We start from the raw sequence: 20,718 nt of genomic DNA, 5'->3' as shown, positions 1-20,718 counted from the left end.
ATATTATAAATGGTTTTGGTAGAATTTGAAGATTTAATCTTTATATTTGATGAAGCCGACGATAATAATGAGGAAATTATCAACATTGTAGATGCGCCCTAGAAAACAAAAAGTTATTAGTTTTAGAGCGAACTTTTAGATTTTCTCACATTTTTTTATTTTGTTGTTGTTCTATCAAAAACATGACCATTTTAGTTATTTTCATCATTAAATTATCTTACTAACGCCTTCCATTTTTTTTCGTTTTCCTTCCAAGTTATCGTATCACTTTTTTTGGATTCGACTGTTTCTTTGTAAAGTTAAACATAGAAATTGCACGATTTTATTGTTCTTTGATCATTTTTTTTATACAACTTTCTCAAATAATTCATTTCAATAAGATTTAATCCAATCCTAATTAAATTTTTAGGGAATTTTAATAAACAAAATTTGACCAGCGTTTTGATTTGGCACTGTATTTTCAGAGTTCGACTGATTTCTTTGGGCTCTACTTTCAGCTTCATCTTATAACTTATAACTAATAAAAATTCTACAGTTAAAATTGTAATGAATTTACTGATATCATTTATATATAAGGGAATATGATTGGCTTCTGTTCTGGTATCCATAGATGCTAAAGTTACTTTCAGTTAAGAAGTACTTCTTTACCATATTATCTATCCTTTTAGTATTGCAAAATAATTTGGTTGTACATTTAAATCATACGACAAAAAATTTCTGGTCCAGTTCTAAAAAGCAGCTGAAAAACATGAAATGATTTGAGAAAAAGCTAATATAGAGGCAGTGAACTGATAATGATATGGTTTAATAGGTTCCACAGTTTCCATCAATTGTCCAAGATGAATCAAAAACTTTTATTTTCACTTTGCAAGGAAAATTAATAGTTTTTTTTATAAGTAGACACATAAACCCAATATTAAGGCATTATATCAAAAATATTTTAACATTTTCACAATAAATTAATTAATATTGAGTATAGACGGAATGTATTTGCCCTGTAGACAAATATTCCTCACAGAAATCAAATAAATGAAGTTGTGCTAGGAATACGTAGGAAGGAGATTCAATAAAAATCGCAATGAGATTCAAATAACTAAAGCTTCTATTTCACTGGAAGAAAGCCATAAAAATATAATTAGCAAATAAAGGTACCACGTAGATAACAAAGTAATGAGGTATATAAATAAAAATTTAAAACTACCTAGTGTTTCAAAAATTAGTCATCGTCGTCGTCATCATCAGATGGTACAAAGAGATCATTTTCTTCTAGGAAATTGGCTATATTTTTGCTTATTGCTGCTCCTATTAGTAATCCCGACGTTACAGTAATAAATATTTTTAAAATTCCAAAGGACGTTTTATGAGGTTCTTGTAAAACAACTCCATGTTTATTGGTTACACCATTTCTAATTAAATTTTGATTAACGTTGGGATGAATTTTTAACATATAAACAGGTTTATAAAGTACACCAAATCGTGATAACATGTTTGTAAAATCGAAATAAAAATACTCTCAGATAATTAGAGTTAAATTTAGGTCAACCGACACACAATCTAATAACTTCTTTTTTAATTTATGTTATAGGTCTTATCCTACTTAACTTTCCTAAGCGAATTCTAATATTTATTAAGTTCTCATCTATATGTCCAATAAATCAGTTGCTTATGAGAATACGTCAATTTTTGCTTATTATCATACGTAAGGATTTTGAATATTATTGATATAAACTAATATAAAAAAAATTAAAATAGTGGCTGTATATCTTACGCGATCACTTAGTTGAGACAGTAGATATGATTAATCTATGGTTGAGAAGAAGTCTCTTTCGAATAAGCTTCAAGTTACACTTTCAGTTCAATATTTTTTTATGATATTTTGTATTAAGTCATAATTTGAGTGACATAAAAAATTTAATACAAATTTCGCATCAAATTTCAACGGATTTGTTTTCTGATATGTGAGTATCGAAATTTATTCAATTTATTATAATTTTTGTATGTATGATAAAGCGCACGCGCATTCTTTGCACATACTCTCTTAGTTATTCGTGATCTTTCATTCATCGTTAAATTATCCATTAATTATTGTTTTTCATGATTTATTAACGTCTACTGATAATTTATATTAGTCTCATACAGTTATTCAATAAATAAATTCAATATTGTCTTATGGCACCTGCTGAAGATTACGAACGAGACAGTGGGATGGAATCTCAAGAAGGATCACAATCCCAAGAACCTGAAAGTAGTAGTCAAAATGGTTCAGTAGAAAAAAAACGTCCTGAAATTGAAGATAGCGAAGATGACGAGGTAATCGTTGGTGATATAATCATAATTTATTTTGTTAATACATAACCTTACTTTTTACACATTGTTACATTGTGTATAACTAATAGAGAAATAGGTCACCAAGAATTGTAAATATTCTGTTGATTCGTTAGATAACTTTGTGTTGTGAAATATTATAAAAGTGTACTTTATCTTCTTATATACTATTTTCTAATTGAAATAATATACTTATTTCTAGCCAGATGAAACGTTGTCTGAAAGGTTGTGGGGCTTAACAGAAATGTTTCCTGAACCCATTAGAAACTTCACATGGTCGGCTATGGTTAATACTAAAGATGGTATTAAATTTGCTTACAGCTTTTCGAGAAGTGCAACATGGGTAATTTTCAGCACATCAATTATATTATTTGCACCCGTTATATTTGAAGTCGAAAGAGCACAAATGGAAGAAATGCAGAAAAATCAGCAAAAACAGTTATTGCTAGGACCTAATTCAGCTATATCGGGAGGAGTACCTCCTCCCATTATGCCTCCTATGCCCTCTCAACAGAAGAGTTGAGACTCATAGAGTCTTAAAATATATTCACTTAAAATTGACTGTACATTATGTTTAAATAAAACCAATCTGTTTCTAATTAATGCATTTGACAGGTTGTAATAGTCAATAGAATATTTATGGTAGAAAGGCATGTTTTTTATAGTTTACAAAATTATTTGTGATACACAGATAACTGGTATTATATGCAACAGTAATCATTTGAAGGTTTTGTGAAATAAATAAATATGTTTGAAAAAATTTGTCTTGTTTTATTTATCAAGGCAGTGTAGAAATCGATTTTCTTTAGTTATGATTTTTCTAAGTATGTGAAACCTGAACAACGAACAAAATAAACTAGAGAAACATGAAATGTGTAAAATTCTCAAATACAGTACAACATCGAAAATCCGGAAAGGATTAGTTCCGGATTTTGGATTTTCCGTATTTTAAGTCATAATCATTCGAATGCATTTATGGTGGCGCCATCTATCGCGTTAACGAGAAATCATATCGCATTACATAATAATGAAACAGAGCGAGAGGTATGCATATAATATGATAAAATCGCGTTTAATACTGCACATAAAAAAGTTTATAAAACAATAATAATAAAAAGATTCAATACTTTATGAACAGCAGTTAAAATAACATTAATAACCGTAATAGTAAAGACACACTAAGTAAAAAATTTTTTTTCGCCATCTAGTGTCAAATAGAGAAGCTAAAAATTACGAAACCAACGAATCAGTCCGGATTTACGATGTATGGTTATGGGAGGGGTATATATTGAAGGTGATAATATATATACATAATATCAAAATAAAATATTTCATACAACCAGTCTCATTATTTAATAGCCACACCTTGTATATATTATAATCCCTTATTTATTGAATTTTGAAAACAAATTTGAGTGATATCTTTCAAGGAATTGTGTAGGATAATAAAAACAAAGTAAGTTTTTTACATTTTTTATTTTGTCCTTGATGATGCCTCTTGTATAAAAAGGTATCAGAGGCGAATACAATTTTTGGGGGAAGCTCACATTTACCACAGTAACAAATTTTGAGCATTGATATGATAAATTCAACAACAAAATGCACGAAAGTTTATTCTATCACATTTTGTCATCAGTATTTGAAAAGAAATTATTACGATTCCAATTAATTTTCGAAAAATTTCCAAATAAATCTCTTGTAATAAAAGCTAACACAGAATATAACATATACAGCTTCTTCGTAACAAATTTATTTGCTTTTCAATACAGAGTGTTTCCAAAAATATTAGTTGATTGGTTCAAGAACGAAAAGAAGTTTGGTGGTTCCAAACATAGATTTCGATCGTAACATATATTATTTTTTATTCGAATGTGTATAAAAATTGAAATAAGGTTATTAAAGTTAATCTTTTTACATTCAAAAACATATTTTCATACCACAACTACACCATAAACAATAACAAATAGATTACCACACCTGTATCTACTTCATTTTAAAATGTTGCACTAGGTTAACAAAATTTGAATTGACCAACTATTATTCAAAATTGTACAAATTACATTAAACTTGAGTTAGTGACATTTTTGATGCGTTGTTTTGTTACCAGTTAGAAATTAAATGTTCAACTTAAACTTTGTTTATAAGTATATTTCTCACTCTGCATTTGTATAGGTTATGTTGTGTCAATTATGCAACGTATTAAATCATAGAGTTAATACAAAGAATAGAGTGAGCCAAGTACGGGACAGAAAAATTATCGCTGTATCCATATATCTTTCTCTACGTTATTCTGATTGGATCGCCATAATGTCGGAGATGTGGTTACAATTGCGAATAGAGAGTGGTAAACCCATATATGTATTACTGGAAGGTGTTCCGACTAAGTGAAACAAATAGTGTATCGTTCTCTCTCTCCTCCGGGCGCTTCAGTTAGTTCCGCGCATGAAGCATGTGCAGTATAGATAAAGTGTCTCAAACGAGAGAAAAAATGAATATTGTCGGCACCGTAACGTATAGACGTTTTTTCCCATAAGAACTGTCCATATAGGAGTATTGCATATAAGGGTAAACCAATGCTTTCTCTCTCTCTTTCAATAGTTTATTTTCACTTGAATGCCGCTCTTTAATATTAAATGTGTGTATTTTATAGAACCAAACGCAAAAGAAACAGGATAGGTTAAATTAGGAGAAAAAGTACTTTTGTGGCCCCTTTCGAGCCAATCACAGTTCTTCATATGACAAATTCGAATAAAAATAAGTTTAGATCTTAGACCAATTAGTTACATGGACTGCTAGTTTGACCTAGAAAGCGGCAAAAACATTTCTAATAACGAGACTTGAAACGTCGGACGTATTGTCTTGTCTTAAAAATTTTTTAATAATTTTAATGTAATGTTAAAGACAATATGGCGGCTTGTTGTGACGTCATTCGCAAACGACCTAATTCCCGCGGCTGCTTTAAATGACTCCATAAGAATCGAAATGCGTTTTCAATGCTTTTATCGTTCGAAAACGGTTTTCGATTTTATTACATTATTTGAAAACATTATTTTTAAAGAATAAGACATTTTTTTGGAGAAAACGAAAAAAAGAATTTCTAATAATAATTTAATTGATAGTTCAACTGAAAAATTCTTGACTTGGAATCGATTTTTAGAAATCGAATCGATAATCTCACTGTTTGACATTAGACGTTTCGGCACTTTTGCTAGGGAGAATAGAAGCCCATGTAATTGTAATGTTTAGACACTTAATGCGATACAGTACACGATACAAACAATTATAAGAAAATTGTATAAATTGATGAACGACAGTTTTGAATTACTTCAAAAGTGATAGAACAAATTTTTGCCAGTTAATACAACAGTCATTTCTTTCAACATAATATTTGCTGTCAAGTAACTACAGGGTGGAGCAATAAAATGTGCATACTACATCATCTTTTTTCGGGAGGTTAATGGTGCGTGGGGTGGTGTGGCTTGCTCAGTAGCCATGTTTTACGAGAACGGTCGTTTGTACGTCTTAACAAGGCGACTGTATCATTCAGAATATCGATTAAGACACATTAATGAAGCTCCGAGTGCAAATTTAATCAAAATATAGGTTAAGCGTTTTGAAGAGGTCGGTTCCATGTTTAAACCATCTAATTTCCAAAATAGTTGATATCCCTTGGCCTCCACGTAGACCTGACTTGACGCCTCTTGATTTTTTTATAGGGACACCTCAAACATAAAGTCTATATGAACAATCCAAGGGACATCAGTCAGCTAAAGGAAAATATCCGTCAGGAAATTGCAGAAACCACATCAGATTTATTGACAAGATTTTTCACAAATCTGCATTTCCAAATTTCATTTGATATACTTAATAAATGCACGTTCTATTGCGCCACCCTGTATTAGGCAGTTTATATTCCCATCAACAGTGGTTTTGTAGTATATGTATACTTTTTCCTCAAACTGTTGCTGTATACTTGATACACTATCTACATTGTATGAATGCAGAATTTAACCTCAAAAAGTCATTGTAGCGTAAACAAATGTCAACAGACGGTACAATTTTGCTTATTTTCCAGACGTTTCTTTGTAGTTGTTTTTGTGTGTAAAGCATAATTTTAAGACTCCAATATGAATAGTTATCTTGTCAGTTCTATCTGATATCTTTCACTTTTTCCATTGATCTCAAATCTTTTCTAATCTTCTACAACCATTTTTCCTTGATCTTCTTTTTGCGATTAGGTAAAAACATAAAATGGCCCTTTTAAACAATATAGACCAGCAACTGAAGTATTAACGATTTTAAGTACTTCAAGGCGGTAACTGCGGAAGTAAAACATCTGTTTATAACATTCAACCGTGTGTGGAAGCTTTTTATGTTACTACTACATTAACAATACAACAAAAGATCATTTTCGCAAATCAATTCCAATAGTACCAACAAAACTTTACAAATTGTTTCATTCACCGTATTAAATATCCTTTATTTACAGTACAAGGATCAAAGTCGGCCGATTTTGACATAATTTAATAAAGGATGATTCAGAATCATGAACTTGCAATACTAATATGGAAGCTGGACGACAAACAACATTTTTAACGCCATTGTGACCACTGGATTTTACTACTTTTTCAGTGTTATCGTGCGTTCTGTTGCCTTGCATTGCCGTTAGTAAAGTTAATGATACAGTAGACCCCCGATTATCAGAGGTAATTGGAACCGGGACCATCTCGGATACGGGAAAACTAGGATAATCCGAAAGTTAAGTTCAGTTTTGGTAAAAAAAAAACGTAAAACTCCGTGAAAGGTTACAAAACTGGTTTATTTGAAGCAAAAGCATATAATAATCACAATTACAGACCTGTAAACAGATGGAAACATAGATTATTTCGTAAAAAAGTCTTTGATCGTCTTCTGAGATAACATATTCTCTCGCTTGGACGTTGCAATTTTGCGCCTGTAGAGACGCGGGATGTCGCATGAGCAGCGTCGATCGCTTTCAGCCCGTCGGTGTATAATATTTTGGGATTCATCTCGTCCATATTGTCATCTTCTTCACTGTGCTTAACACCAGTTACCATATCGATGATTTCCTCTTCGGTAATCTTCATCTGAACATCTTGATTGCACCAATCACGAATGTCTTCGCTGTTGATTTGATCTTCAAAGGGTAACTCATTGGACAGTTCGACTAATTCACTCAGGTTCTGGCGCTTTTTTGTACGGTCCGTCTATGTCAACGACCGCGATTGTTACTTTATAAACAAATAATCCTCGCGGCTCCCGTAGATGTCTCGCTATTGAAACCTTTATTTATGTATGTTATTTTTGAAGGACAGGCTCCGTTAACCGGGAGATTACTGTACGTTTAAAAAACCCAGCAGGATGAATTATGTACTACTACAGAATCTGACTCGGACACTTCCGGCAAAATCAGTTTTCCATCGAGTTATAGTCTTTGGAGTAATCACCATAAACTGGTCCTGCGGAATTGGGGGCTCCAGTTAGTAGATTAAACGAAAACCCATTAGAAGTGTGAGTACAGTCCCCAAAGTTTTTATAATGTAGCATTTGAATATTTAACAATGGTGGCCAGCTCTGTTCCATCTGTACGACTTTTGTCAAAAGCCGCAAAGGTTTAAACTTTGCAGAGGAGCAGACTACAAAAGAGTTACTAAAATTTTGTTTTTGCAAAGTTTATAGAAAAATTATTGGGATTTGGGATTGGGATTTATAAATAAATAAAGTTGATTTGTTTCTGCACTCTGTTTATACTCAAATTAACTTGAACCCTATCTGATATTCAATATTTTATATTAGTTAAATACAAATCCCTTACGATATATCTCAAAGTATCGATATATTATATCGAGACAAATATCGATACTTATTTTGTATGTTCGGACTTGTTTAACAAATGAACGCGTGAGCAGTGACGCGTGGTGGAAGGCGCTACTGCCGAGAGGAATAGATCGATTCGACTAAATTGCAACAATCGAATAAAAGTATCGATTGTTGATAATCAGAGGTGTTTTTCTGAAGTTTCGCGGAATCCTGGGGTATGACTGGTCTAGAGTTCTATCACTTGATCACTATTTCTAAGTTTTTTGAGTTAAATATAGCAAGACTGGTAAAAGTCTACAGTTAAAAAAGAAAGGACAGTTGTTTGTAATTTGGCTCTCAGCAATGCAACAAATATAAATGACAAAAATATGTGAACAAGGCTTTAAAATATACAGGCACGACAAATTACAAAATAAAATTTATTACGATTAAATTATTACTAATACAATATTTTCAGTAAAAACTTGTGTTGTAAAAATTGTTCTACTTTTCATTACACCGGTGTGTTTATATAGTCTAAATATTCTAAAAACTGACGAGTATTGATGAACTACAATCTACTGAACGAGGTATTTCTTTACAAATACAGTAGGTACTGAATTAATACCTTTCAAGGTACGTCATCAATTTAAAATTTGGTTTACGTTCTTGGTATTGTTTACATATTTTAATTTGTAATTTGTAAAAAAAAATTAAATGAATTACATAATATTGATAATCGATTTTTCCAGCGGTTACTGTATACTCCAAAATTTTATTGACACAAAACGCTGTTATGAATTTTTTTGTTTATTATTAAACACTGATAGAATCATTCATGCTTTTCAGAGGTAAATTACTGTTTCCGCTTGAAAATAGATCATGATAAATTCAAAAAGGCAGTCTGATATGATTCCTAACCTATATCCTGAATTATAAGGACTAGCTGTTACCATATTATATAAATAACCTACAGACTAAAATCAAATTAAAATATAAAAACATAGAAAACAGGTTAACAATGTCATTGGCAAAACTGGCCGCGAATAAATTTATAATTGTTAAGGCTCGAAAACATCGAAAAATTTATAAAACAGTCAATCTGTCACCAATGAAAGCCTGAACACTCATCTGAAAAACCTCATAACGTGCGGCCGCGAAACCTTTTGTAACGTTTAAACCTAAAATAAGAGCGATGTAATAGTGCAAGAAGTGCTGCAGGCCGGAAAACCCTCGTAAGAATTGAACGAAAATACCGGAAAACTCATCTGAAAAACCTTATAACGTGCGGGCGCGAAACCTTTTGTAACGTGGGGATTATAAACCTCAAATAAGAGCGATGTAATAGCGCAAGAAATGCTGCAGGCTGGTAAACCCTTTAAGAAGTGATCGAAAATGCCGGAAAACTCATCTGCAAAACTTCTTGCACTATTACATCGCTCTTATTTGAGACTCCAAAAACCTAATAAAAAAGTTATGTGGTTTTTTCAGCCAATTTTTCCGTTCGAGAAAACCGGCTGGCATTTTCATATTCGACCTGTCCTGACCTTGAGAATTGGCATTTGGTGATGTATTAAGTTTACAAGCTAAAATGGCGCGCACCTAATCGACCCTGTTTTTTGAAGCCAGCTCTGGGACTATACGTTGTTATGATTTTAACTTTGATTTTTTGCTTACAGTGAAAAACTATTTATCAAAAACTAATAATATTTGTATACTTTGTATATATTCCAGTATAATAGTCCTCCTCCTCCTATGTCTTATTGGTCCGATAAGCTGTCGGTTTTTATTTATAATTAAAGTTCGGATTTGCAAATATCTGCAATAAATTCTCCTCTAAACATGAGTGACAGTGATTCAGACTCCGATTTTTTGTTCGACAATATTACATCCGACGATGAAAGTGAAAATTTCACTGGTAGTGAAGATGAAAGATGAAATTTTATCAGACTTTAGTAACACTTCATCTGTTGATGACGATCCACTTGCATGGAATATGATAGGCGATCCATTTGGAGATATTCGACCTTATAATGTGCCAGAATTCCTTGGAATTGCAGGTCCAAATCGTGATGTGTGTGTATCTTTTACAAGGTGTGAAGATGCCTTTTTGCCAGATGAATTGTTTAATTTTATTGTGCAATGTACGAATATGAAAGCTCAATTTTATTTTGCAAATCAACCCCATCTAGATTTTAAACCAATGGTCTAGAATGGCGCGAAAATACACAAATTTCCATGTATTGGAGTTCGTGCTATAATCTAAATACTCCATCGTTTTTGGAGAAAGGTCTGAGTCGAAACAGATTTTTATCAATATTAAAGATTTGCTGACCCAAATGCTCTTCAAGCAAATAATAGATTATGCCGTATTAGACCATTTTGAGAACGCTTACAGAGAATGTTTCAACATAACTATCAACCAAATAAGAAGTTCATAGTTGTGGGGGGGGGGAGGCTGTAAAACCGTTGAGCACATAGGTCTTCAGATAGATCCGTCGTGCCCCACTTGACGTTACCAAACCCTTCTTTGCATGATGATGGAAATTTTAATCATAATATTTAGTCAACAAAAAAAGGTACTCAAAACCCTTGTACTGTAAATTTGTTGTTGCTGGCAACTTTTTAAGCGACTATAGTGTACAACAAAACGCAGTTGTCAAAAAATAGTAAACGTCACTGTCAATTACCAGGCTTAGAACTTGTCATTCCGCTGTTTGTTGGGACTGGAAAAAACAAGTGATATTTTAAATTGTTAATAAGGAAATAAACGGAGATATAAAATACAAGAAAAGTGTACATGTGTGGAAAAAAGATTTGTTTTCATGTTTTTGTTATTTTATATACAATTTATATTATATACATTTCTCAAAACTATGTGAAATTTACATCACTGTGCAGTAACTTCACTTGCAATGTATGGCAATTTTTTTTGTAATGTTTATTTTATGTTGTTTTTTAGGGAAACTTGAATGAAAGAGATATTGAAGATTATCTTAGTAAGCTAGAAGGCGGTTGGCTCTCAGAAGATGGCCTTGATGACCAAGATTCCGATGATGAAAACCGCGATGCTGATGAAGTTATAAGAGTGTTGCAGGAGGAGAACGATGATGATGATGATGATGTGGATGAAACTGCTGACATTGATCCTCCTCTTGTAGAACCAGAAGATCAAGAATCCTCTCACCCATCAACATCATCCAATTTGCAGTCTTCATCCAGTTTTCCATTTGACTGATTTGGAAAAAAAGGAATCCGGTGTATGATACAGATAAAATTACTTTCTTGGAGAGTTCTACTGCTTCAGGCGGTCTATCACACCTAGAAACTCCATATCAATGTTTTAACCATTTTATCAAAACATTAGTGGAGGAGACAAATTTATATATAATACAGAGTAATCCCAGTTCATCTATAACATTTACAGAATATGATTTGTATAAGTTCTTTGGTATATTATTATACATGTCCGTAATCAAATTTCCTAGCACAAGATCATACTGGTCGCCCAAGTTTGGATATGAGCCCATTTCTTCAACAATGTCACTAAACAAGTTTCAGAAAATAAAGTTATCATTCCATTTTAATAACAATGATCTTCACATACCTATAGGCCATCCAGAACATGACAGGCTTTATAAAATCCGCCCTGTTATCAAGCATCTCGATGAGAGGTTTGCCACAGTACCAATGAATCAAAGACTTTCTGTGGATGAAGAGATGTGTTCTACCAAAATAGGGCATTTTTTAAAACAGTATCTGCCTAAGAAGCCCCATAAATGGGGCTTCAAATTGTATGTTCTCTGTGATTTGATGGGATATGCCCACAAGTTTGAGGTATATTCTGGACAAGAGAATACAGAGAAACTCCTAGATGAACCAGATCTTGGTGCAACAGGAAATGTTGTAGTTCGTTTGCTTCGAGGAGCGCCAAGAAACCAAAACCACATCATATACTTTGATAATTTTTATACCTCTTGCCATTGGTAGTTTTTTTAGCTAAATCAGGAATTCACACAGTGGGAACTGTGCAACAAAACAGGATACCAAATAATAAATTTCCAGAGAAGAAAAATTTCATGAAAAAATCTGTGCCCAGAGGTAGTTTTGGGGAAAGAGTGTCTGTGCATGATGGTATAGATTTGAGTTGTGTGGCTTGGAAAGATAATAAGATAGTAACTCTGTTATCTTCTTATTCTGGAGCATTGCATGTAACTAAAGTCAATAGATATGACAGGACAACAAAAGAAAAAATTGATATTACTTGCCCGTTTATTGTCCAAGAGTACAATAAACATATGGAAGGAGTAGATCTCATGGATAGCTTTTTGGGCAGAAATCATATAAAAATGAGGTCTAAAAAGTGGTATTTGCGTATTTTTTTTCATCTTTTTGATCTAGCTATTATAAACTCTTGGATTATTTATAAAAAAAATGCTCAAGAAAGAGGTGAACCTAAAAAGGGTCTGCTTACAATGGGCCAATTCAGAAATGAATTGGCCTTTGTGCTATGAAACAGAGAAACCACCAAAGAAGCTAAAAGAGGGCGTCCTAGTACCAGTTTACTAGAAGAAGAACTACAATCAAAAAAAAAAGAAAAGGTTCTCCAGCTCCACCACCTCCAAAAGACATAAGAAAATATGGTGCTGAACATTGGCCAAAAGCAAATTTCCCAAATGTAAAGGCTATTCCACAATTTCGTGTATTAAATGTGGCGTCAATTTGTGCTTAAATAAAAATAATAATTGTTTTTTAAATTATCATAAAGAATAAAGAAGATTCTGTAAACAATATTTTTTTTATTTTTATAGTACTGAGCTAAATATGTGACAATGCATGATGATGTAAATTTCCATCATATTGTTTTTTACATAATACATATTTTTATTTACACTAGGATTTTTTAAAATATTTTTCCTTTAATCTAGAGCATTAATTACATCACCCTGATTTATTTTAAAAAAATTTAAAAAATCATGCAAAGAAGGGTTGGAAAAAATCGTTTCAAATGGTCATACTAATGTTTTGTGCCATACCACAACATAACATGGACCGGCAGCAACAATTGCTGAGAAAGCAAGTTCTAATGAGTTATGGGGCGTATCATGATACACTAAATGCAATTTTATTGTGGACAAATAATAAAACAGGAATACAAATTCAAAAGTACAAAAATCTTTCAAGAACTGACATCCAAAACCTTTACTGAATGTAGATCATTTATCGGGTTGCTGTTCTATTTTGCAGTTTTCGTCTCAAATCATGAACACATTGATCTCTCAAACAGATCATCATCCATTTTTACAAAACAAAAGTAAAATGATATGGAAATTAAGGGTACTAGATGGTGTAGAACATAAAATGTTGATATTTTCGAGCCTTTTTTAATTGGATGTTACATAAAAATCTTAAAATTACTGCATCAAAACGTTCGTTTTGGTAATACGAGGATGGATTATAGGTATACACATTTTATCCAATGAACATCGATGTAGACAAAAATCACTAAGACTTGTGCAACTTAGGCTCCAACGATGAGGGCCAGTGTCTATCTTTCTTTCTTCTTAATCATTCGAATTAATTTTTGGCACTTCACTTAATTTAAAGAGTCTTTGCCTTATCTAGTAAATCATTTATGAATTTCTGGAGGAGAAAAAAAATGTATTATTAGTGGAATTTACCAAATAATGTCCGTAGGAATTATAAACTTTCTATCAAAAGCATCGAAAGAAACGTATAGATCAAAAACTACCTAGATACACACTTTTAAAGGAGATTTCGTGATTCCCACAATATTGCAGAGTACTGCCTATCTACAATCGTGAACAAAAAAATCGTTTCAAGTCGCACGCTCGCGTCAAAAATCTCTAGGAAAAAAATAGTAACTTCCATTCTTTTTCTCAATATAGCACCTCAAAGCCTTGGCTTTATAATGAGTATGTTATTTTTTGGTAAAGAAAAGTTCGAACGAAGTGTTCACTCTTCTGGCCCTAACAACAGTTTCCAATAGCTTTTTCATAGATAGAACTAGTTTCATTACTTGATCTTATTCGATGCTATCCTATTGCACAGTAAGTGCCGTTTTGAGGTCGGATCTCGTGGATGATGCAGGATTTATAGTCCGAACTTTTCTCTAAGATCAGCCCAAAAATGCTCGATAGGATTTGAGCTCGAGCTACTCGCTGGTCAATTTCGAGATCTTGTACGGAACTTGCAGTATGTATGCGGACGGGTATTTTCCTGCATTAGGATGAAATTTTCTCCGATGAAAATGGGGTAAGGGATGACGAAACCCTTAAAATTTGTATGCATCGGTTCTCCGTTTATACCTCCGCTCAACTGTTTCAATAAAAGTCAGTCATCTTCTATCGCTACCATGCAGGCATGTTTTGCTTTCGTATGAGAAAGAACGGAGCCATTATTATTCATCAGTTCGTTTAACGTGTTCTCTGGAATCGTAGACGGGCTGCTCGGTGGCCTAGGGTTATTTTGGGACCAACAGCTGGACTTTTTGGTTTAAGATTAGCTGCCTTAAATCTTATTCTGACTGTCTAACAACTCAGAGCCACTCCACGCGTTTCTGTGAACTCTTGTTGGACTTGAACACCAGTGAGGGACCGATTTCTCAGCAATGTGCTGAGAATTAATCGATATGCACGTTTTTCTTCTGGAACCGCGTCTTTGGTGAAAGTTACTAGTCTCTTGGTAATTACGGTAAACTCTGGAAACAACAGACATGCTCATGTTTATTGCACTGGTCACTTCTCGTCGACTCTAATCTTGTCGCAACAGGGTGACCGCTTGAGCACTTAGAACTTAGATTCATTTTCAGGTAGAATTCTTGTTTGTTGTTAACGAAGAATGTGTATCGGTTGACATGTGATGACTAACTGATAATGGTGGATCAGGTAGATAACTTTTTATATGGAGAGAAAGAGAGGGAGAGATTAGTTGGGTATATAAATTGGCTCCGATATAGGAGTTGTTCCTTTGCAGGGCTGGGGTTGTGATGATAGGTTTGTGATTGCGCAGTTTCAGACTGAAAAAAGAAAAAAACCGACGACCAAACGTAGCTTAAAGAAGAAGAAAAGAAAGCTCCAGCTTAAAAAAAACAGTTCTTTCCAGTTTGGTAATATATTTTGTTGTTTTCATCAAATTTTATTTGGTTATTTAAGTCGGGTAGTTGGGACGCGGGCGAGTACAGCTGCGGCTGCATTATTCTCTATAGTCTAGTGAACCGGTTCACCAGGTTATAGGAAAACAGAAAAGCTCCAACACCGACGATGGAAGAATTTCAGGGAGGTCTTCGTATGCTGTTGCTAGCAGCCGAAGGGGCGGATAGGAGAGTTTCTTCTTGGGCTTAAACGCGGGGTATCGTCTATTGGCAAGCCAGGGGATGAGAAAAGTTTCTTTGGCAGTGGAGTTGTTTGATTCGATGACACGAATAACAAAGCGAGCTTGGAGGATATTTAGACGGCTTTTTAATAATCATAAAGAGTGGTTACCGATCATAACGTTTTGTTGGAATGTGAGAGCAAGAAACATTAAAATATTTTTTATAATTTTGAAGCTAATGCCATCAGCTTCAAGAGTTTACTGAGAAAAATACAATTTCGTGTTCCGGTTTTTTTGCCGGTGGTGTTGAAATTGCAGGGGTGTCGCCTGAGTCGATTTTTTTTGCTCATGAAGGTAGATTTTCAAAATTTAATGGCAAAAATAATGAAAGATGAATATTTTGAAAAGAGTTTGTTGTAGACGTTCGAAATTCAGTTTATGTATTAATGGAACCATTCAAACCTTTCTTTTTTATTACTTACTAAAAAACCGATAGTTCCTGATACATTAAAAATAAAAATTTATATTTGGTACCTTTTATATATACATGCCATATAGAAATATGTTGAAGGTAACCCCAAAATTCCCATAGAGTACCTAAATAACAAAAAAATACATAGGCAGTTTGTATCTAGGAAGTTTTTACTTTATGAGAAAAATAAATTCAACTTTTCAAAACAAAATGAAGCGTCTGAATTATTTCTATAAGCTACAATAGATAAAAATGATTTATATATCGTCTACATTCGACTTTAGACAATTACAGAATCTGTAAATGAAGTAAATAACTGATTGGCGATGATGAAATGACCATTTTGTTTATTTAAAACGCACAGAATAGAAGATAAGACTATATCATTTTTCAAAATACAATAATTACTGAAAGATAATTTAATAATTTCTAAATACTTACTTTTATATCACTTTGAGATCCCTTGGCATCTATAAGTAGATTCTGAAAATAAAAAATTGATCTAAATAAAGTTTATGTTGATATAGAGCTGCACGGCCTTTGCTGAAGACGCCGATTTCGGATGGGATTGTCCAGATCAACCGTAAGTTGCTCAAAGATGGGAGTCGCTGTCCGTTGAACGCATTCCTTGGCACAATTAAAATAAACGTTAGGTTATCATAAGGCGACTGGTTTACTCAAATAACAATGCCTTGACTGTGCTTGTAAATTTCTTCAACAATGTGAACGACCCGAAACAAAATTTCGTCCGTGGCTTCAATCTAGTTCATCGACACCAAAGAAATTAAAACAAACGCAGTAATCCGGAAAGGTTATGCTTCGGGATCGGAAGGGGGTAGGATTTCATGTAAAGGCACTGTGAAACATTAACCAAACTCCAGAATGGCCAGAGAGGATGGATGAAGGAGGGAATAGAGCTTATTCATGACAACGCTCGACTCCACATCGCCCATCAAACACAAGAGCTTTCTCAGAAATTTAGACTGTTATTTCCTATTCCCAGATTTAACTCCGAATGCTTATCACCTCTTTGAAAGAACAATTAGGTGGCAAACGCTGCAAGAGCTGTGATGAAGTCCGAGAAGAGGTAACAAGCTTCCTCAAAGAATTCTTCGACGTAGGAATGAAAAGCTGGTGAACCGTCTTCATAAAATGGAAACCATGTTGAAAAATAGACAATAATAACAATAAACCCATGGGAAACCAACTTTTGGTACAACCCTCGTTCATGTAAATAATCTGCCAAAAGGTTGAAGAGAAAATGTGTTTGTTTTTGGCTAAAAAGTATATAATATAATATAATGGACCTTGTATATTTTTACCTGTAAATGCCTCCGCCGTTCTTCGTCACTGTCCATATCTAGTAGTTCATCTATATCCACCTCGACTTCGTCATTATTTACAGCATCTATTTGTTTCTTAAACAAAGAAGAGATACTTTTAGTGTGAATCATCGACATTTTTTAACATTGCGAAATAAAATTGTATGACGAAAATAACGTTTCATAGTCTTAAATGTAGGTCTACTATGTTTGTAAATAACAAAGATAATTTTAGACACGTGTAAATTGAATAGAATATTAACTGAATGCTTGAAATAGGTTATAACAAGGAAAATATGGTGACGTTTCCCGATACGAATTCGGAATATATATGAAAAAAAAAAGATCCCTACCGGAAACAACATAAAACACACTCAAAAGAAACTCATTTATGACGCAAACCATTAATCAATTTGAAAGGAACGGGGTAACCGATTACCAACCAGTCGCAACGTGTTTGCATCCGGTTTAAAGAAACTCGATCTGTTTAATCGCTGACAACTTGAATCTCAAAGGTTTAAACGGACGAAGGTTAGTTTGTTTTCAATCTGATCACGACAACACGGGAAAGACTTGGTAGCTGATTCCACAGGCTTTCACTTCTCCAAAGAAATGATTCTCGATAAAGTGTTCTGGGGGTCTGCAGGCGAGCTCGGTATTCATGAGCCACGTCTGCATGTCGAGTAGGTTTTGCAAAAACTGCTCTGAGCGGGATTATGTTAGACAGCATTTACAGTGGTAGTTTCCAGTTTCTGTTCAACTTTCGATCGCCTTCTGTAACCAGTGGAGTATCTTCAGGGTATGCTTGGGAACCGAGCTTCAAACAGGATAGTTTGTACATTTGCAAAAGAAGTTTGGACTGGATTGCCAGTGGCATAAAAAAGAACTATTATTTGGAGTGGCTACCACAACTAAAGTGCTAAAAGACCTAACGTGTACAAGAGAAAATATCTCAAAATTAGAAAATACCACTTTCTTCTTTCCCAGGAGCAAAAGCGTCTTTTACAACTGATAGAATCGCCTAACCTCGCAATGGAAACTTCAAAATCGAAAATACGAAAATGATAAGAAGCTTCCGAGGTTTATACCATCCACTCCATATTCATGGCAGTAGCATAGTACATTGTCTAAAGAAAAAGCGGCTAACCAATGCATTCTCAGCACCTCCAAGAAAGGTATGGAGGCATCCAAAGAAGATGTGGTAGACGTAGATGTCTCATTGAATGTTTGAGTCAAGGAGAATCAACTTCCGATGATGCAATGGAAACTGATGCCGTCCTTGAAGAATACCAAGAGGAACACACCATTGGTGAATTGGTAACTGATTCCACAGGCTTTCACTTCTCCAAAGAAATGATTCTCGATAAATTGTTCTTGGGGTCTGCAGGCGAGCTCGGTCTGCATGTCGAGTAGGTTTTGCAAAAACTGATTCTGAGCGGGATTATATTAGACAGCTCGGAAGAGCATTTAGAGTGGTAGTATCCAGTTTCTGTTCAACTTTGGATCGCCTTCTGTAACTAGTGGAGTATGTTCAGGGTATGCTTGGGGACCGAGCTTCAAAACAGGATAGTTTGTACATTTGCAAAAGAAGTTTGGATTGGATTGTTTGGTTCGACATGAGGTAAATTATTTTTCACAGTTAAACTTGAAAAGGAGATGTCACTTTGTCAAAATGAGGAAATAAATTTGTTGTTCTAATACAATGATTTGTTATTACTTTAAAAAGAAGTCTGGAAAGTTCAAAATTAATTAATTTTTTATAAACGAAAATGAACTATTGTTTACTTCTGTGTCAGTCAGATTTCGGTCATAATTGAATCTGCTGTGTGTGCAGATACATGTCACCAATTAGTTTGCAACCAGTTGGTAACTTCAGTCACTTTCTTTTGTTTTCTTCGTGTATTGGGCCTTATATTTAGATAAAAATGATGTGTGTACTTTTTACTTTTTGATGGAGAAATGAATTGGATGTTTAGCTGTTTTTTTTTCTTCAAAAAATCAAAGTACTTAAAATGATACGCGGTAGTATCCAGTGTTGTTTGTAAGTGTGAAAGATTTGTAAAACCAGACGTAACAACATTAACTAATACTTAAAAAAAATTAGAAATACGTGATTACGAAAAAAAAAAAGTTTATTCAACACCTCATGTCATGTATATAGACATTTGTTTTGAATAAACTAAGTTGAGAAAATAACCGGGCAACCAGATGTGTTTCATTTAATTTTAGCATCTCACTAGGAAATAATATTTTGACTGGACAGAAGCCAAGAAGAAATTCGAGAAAGTTCAAGTTATTGACATAGAATATTTTTTGAAAATAATCGAAATATAAAATAATGGATACCGTAGTGGACTAAATAGTACAAGGAGTCTGAAAGTTATGTTGAAAAAACGGTATTAATTTGAGGTGAAAATAGAGGGCGCTACTTTTTAAAAACAACTCATTCAAAGCATTACGCGGGCATTTTTTTACGCATGGGTTAATATTGTTCACTTAATATTTAGTATTAAAAACAGAAAATAAAGATAAAAAACATATTTGACAAGAAATGAGAACAGTTAATGCGTCCTGAATATTTGCACAGCCAGTGGCTGAAAAGACAACTATTATTTGGATTCTAATTGGAATCTAAATTGCTGAAAGAGAACTAAGCTAACGTGTACAAAAGAAAACATCTCAAAAGTAGAAAATGCCACCTTCTTCATTCCCAGGAGCAAAGGCGTCTTCTACAAATGATAGAATCGCCTAACCTCACAATGAAAAATTCAAAATCGAAAATCGAAAATGCGAAAATGATAAGAAACTTCCGAGGTTTATACTATCCACTCCATATTCATGACAGTAGCATAGTACATTATCTGAAGAAAAAGCGGCCTACAAATGCATTCTCAGCACCTCCAAGAAAGGTATGAAGACATCCAAAGAAAATGTGGAAGACACAGGTCTCATTGAATGTTTGAGTCAAGGAGAATCAACCTCCGTTGAAGCAAAGGAAATAGATGCCGTCCTTGAAAAATACCAAGAGGAACACACCCTTGGTAAATTGAACAAATGCAAGATTTAATAAATCCAAGCAGTCATTCTTTATGAATGCATCGGTTACTCAATAATCACTCGTGGATTCTCATTTTTTTAAATGCGGTAAGTCTGCTTATTATCGATTCCATTGAAGGTGTGTCTCATCGTAGATGTTTGGCATCAGGGATATCCGTAGATGTTCAACTGTTGAGTAATCTGGGCGAGGTGCTTTCACATGTCGTATAGACCCAGTTCGCTGAATTTGCTTAAAATTCTTCCCGATTTGTATACATAAATAGAACTGTTGCGAAATAACAGTTAATTAGTATTGTCAATTCAATCGTTGAAATTGTTTTCCGGGTTCCAAATATATAATTACGATGGAGTGTGACACATCATTTTTATACGAAGTTGTTGCCTGGT

General features: G+C 33.7%; 2 protein-coding genes across 2 annotated transcripts in view; one reads left to right on the top strand and one right to left on the bottom strand.

Annotated features, from left to right (window-relative positions):
* The window catches only part of LOC130450384 (protein phosphatase 1 regulatory subunit 14C), a 321,652-nt gene that overhangs the window by 271,654 nt on the left and 29,280 nt on the right, over window positions 1-20,718 (bottom strand). Inside the window, exons 3-5 of the mRNA XM_056788762.1 lie at window positions 17,275-17,370; window positions 16,394-16,435; window positions 6,530-13,788 (exon numbers count right to left, since the gene is read on the bottom strand). Of these exons, the coding sequence (XP_056644740.1) occupies window positions 13,747-13,788; window positions 16,394-16,435; window positions 17,275-17,370 (180 nt within the window). The 3' untranslated portion in view covers window positions 6,530-13,746. The remainder of the gene's footprint in view (window positions 1-6,529; window positions 13,789-16,393; window positions 16,436-17,274; window positions 17,371-20,718) is intronic.
* On the top strand, window positions 1,947-3,085 carry LOC130450380 (mitochondrial import receptor subunit TOM22 homolog). The gene is made up of 2 exons (XM_056788748.1): window positions 1,947-2,310; window positions 2,528-3,085. The coding sequence occupies exons 1-2, from the start codon at window positions 2,170-2,172 to the stop codon at window positions 2,846-2,848; spliced, it is 462 nt and encodes a 153-aa protein (XP_056644726.1). The 5' UTR covers window positions 1,947-2,169; the 3' UTR covers window positions 2,849-3,085.

This window comes from Diorhabda sublineata, chromosome 1 (genome assembly GCF_026230105.1).
Source record: "Diorhabda sublineata isolate icDioSubl1.1 chromosome 1, icDioSubl1.1, whole genome shotgun sequence".
Classification (NCBI taxonomy): Eukaryota; Metazoa; Arthropoda; class Insecta; order Coleoptera; family Chrysomelidae; genus Diorhabda; species Diorhabda sublineata.
The sequence above is the reverse complement of the archived record's forward strand: the minus strand, read 5'-3'. Positions and strand labels throughout refer to the sequence as shown.

Bases quoted from the DNA above. Each gene is read 5' to 3' on its own strand.
- LOC130450380 (XM_056788748.1), top strand. From the start codon at position 2,170: ATGGCACCTGCTGAAGATTACGAACGAGACAGTGGGATGGAATCTCAA. The intron at 2,311-2,527 runs GTAATCGTTGGT...ACTTATTTCTAG, and splicing joins AAGATAGCGAAGATGACGAG to CCAGATGAAACGTTGTCTGA.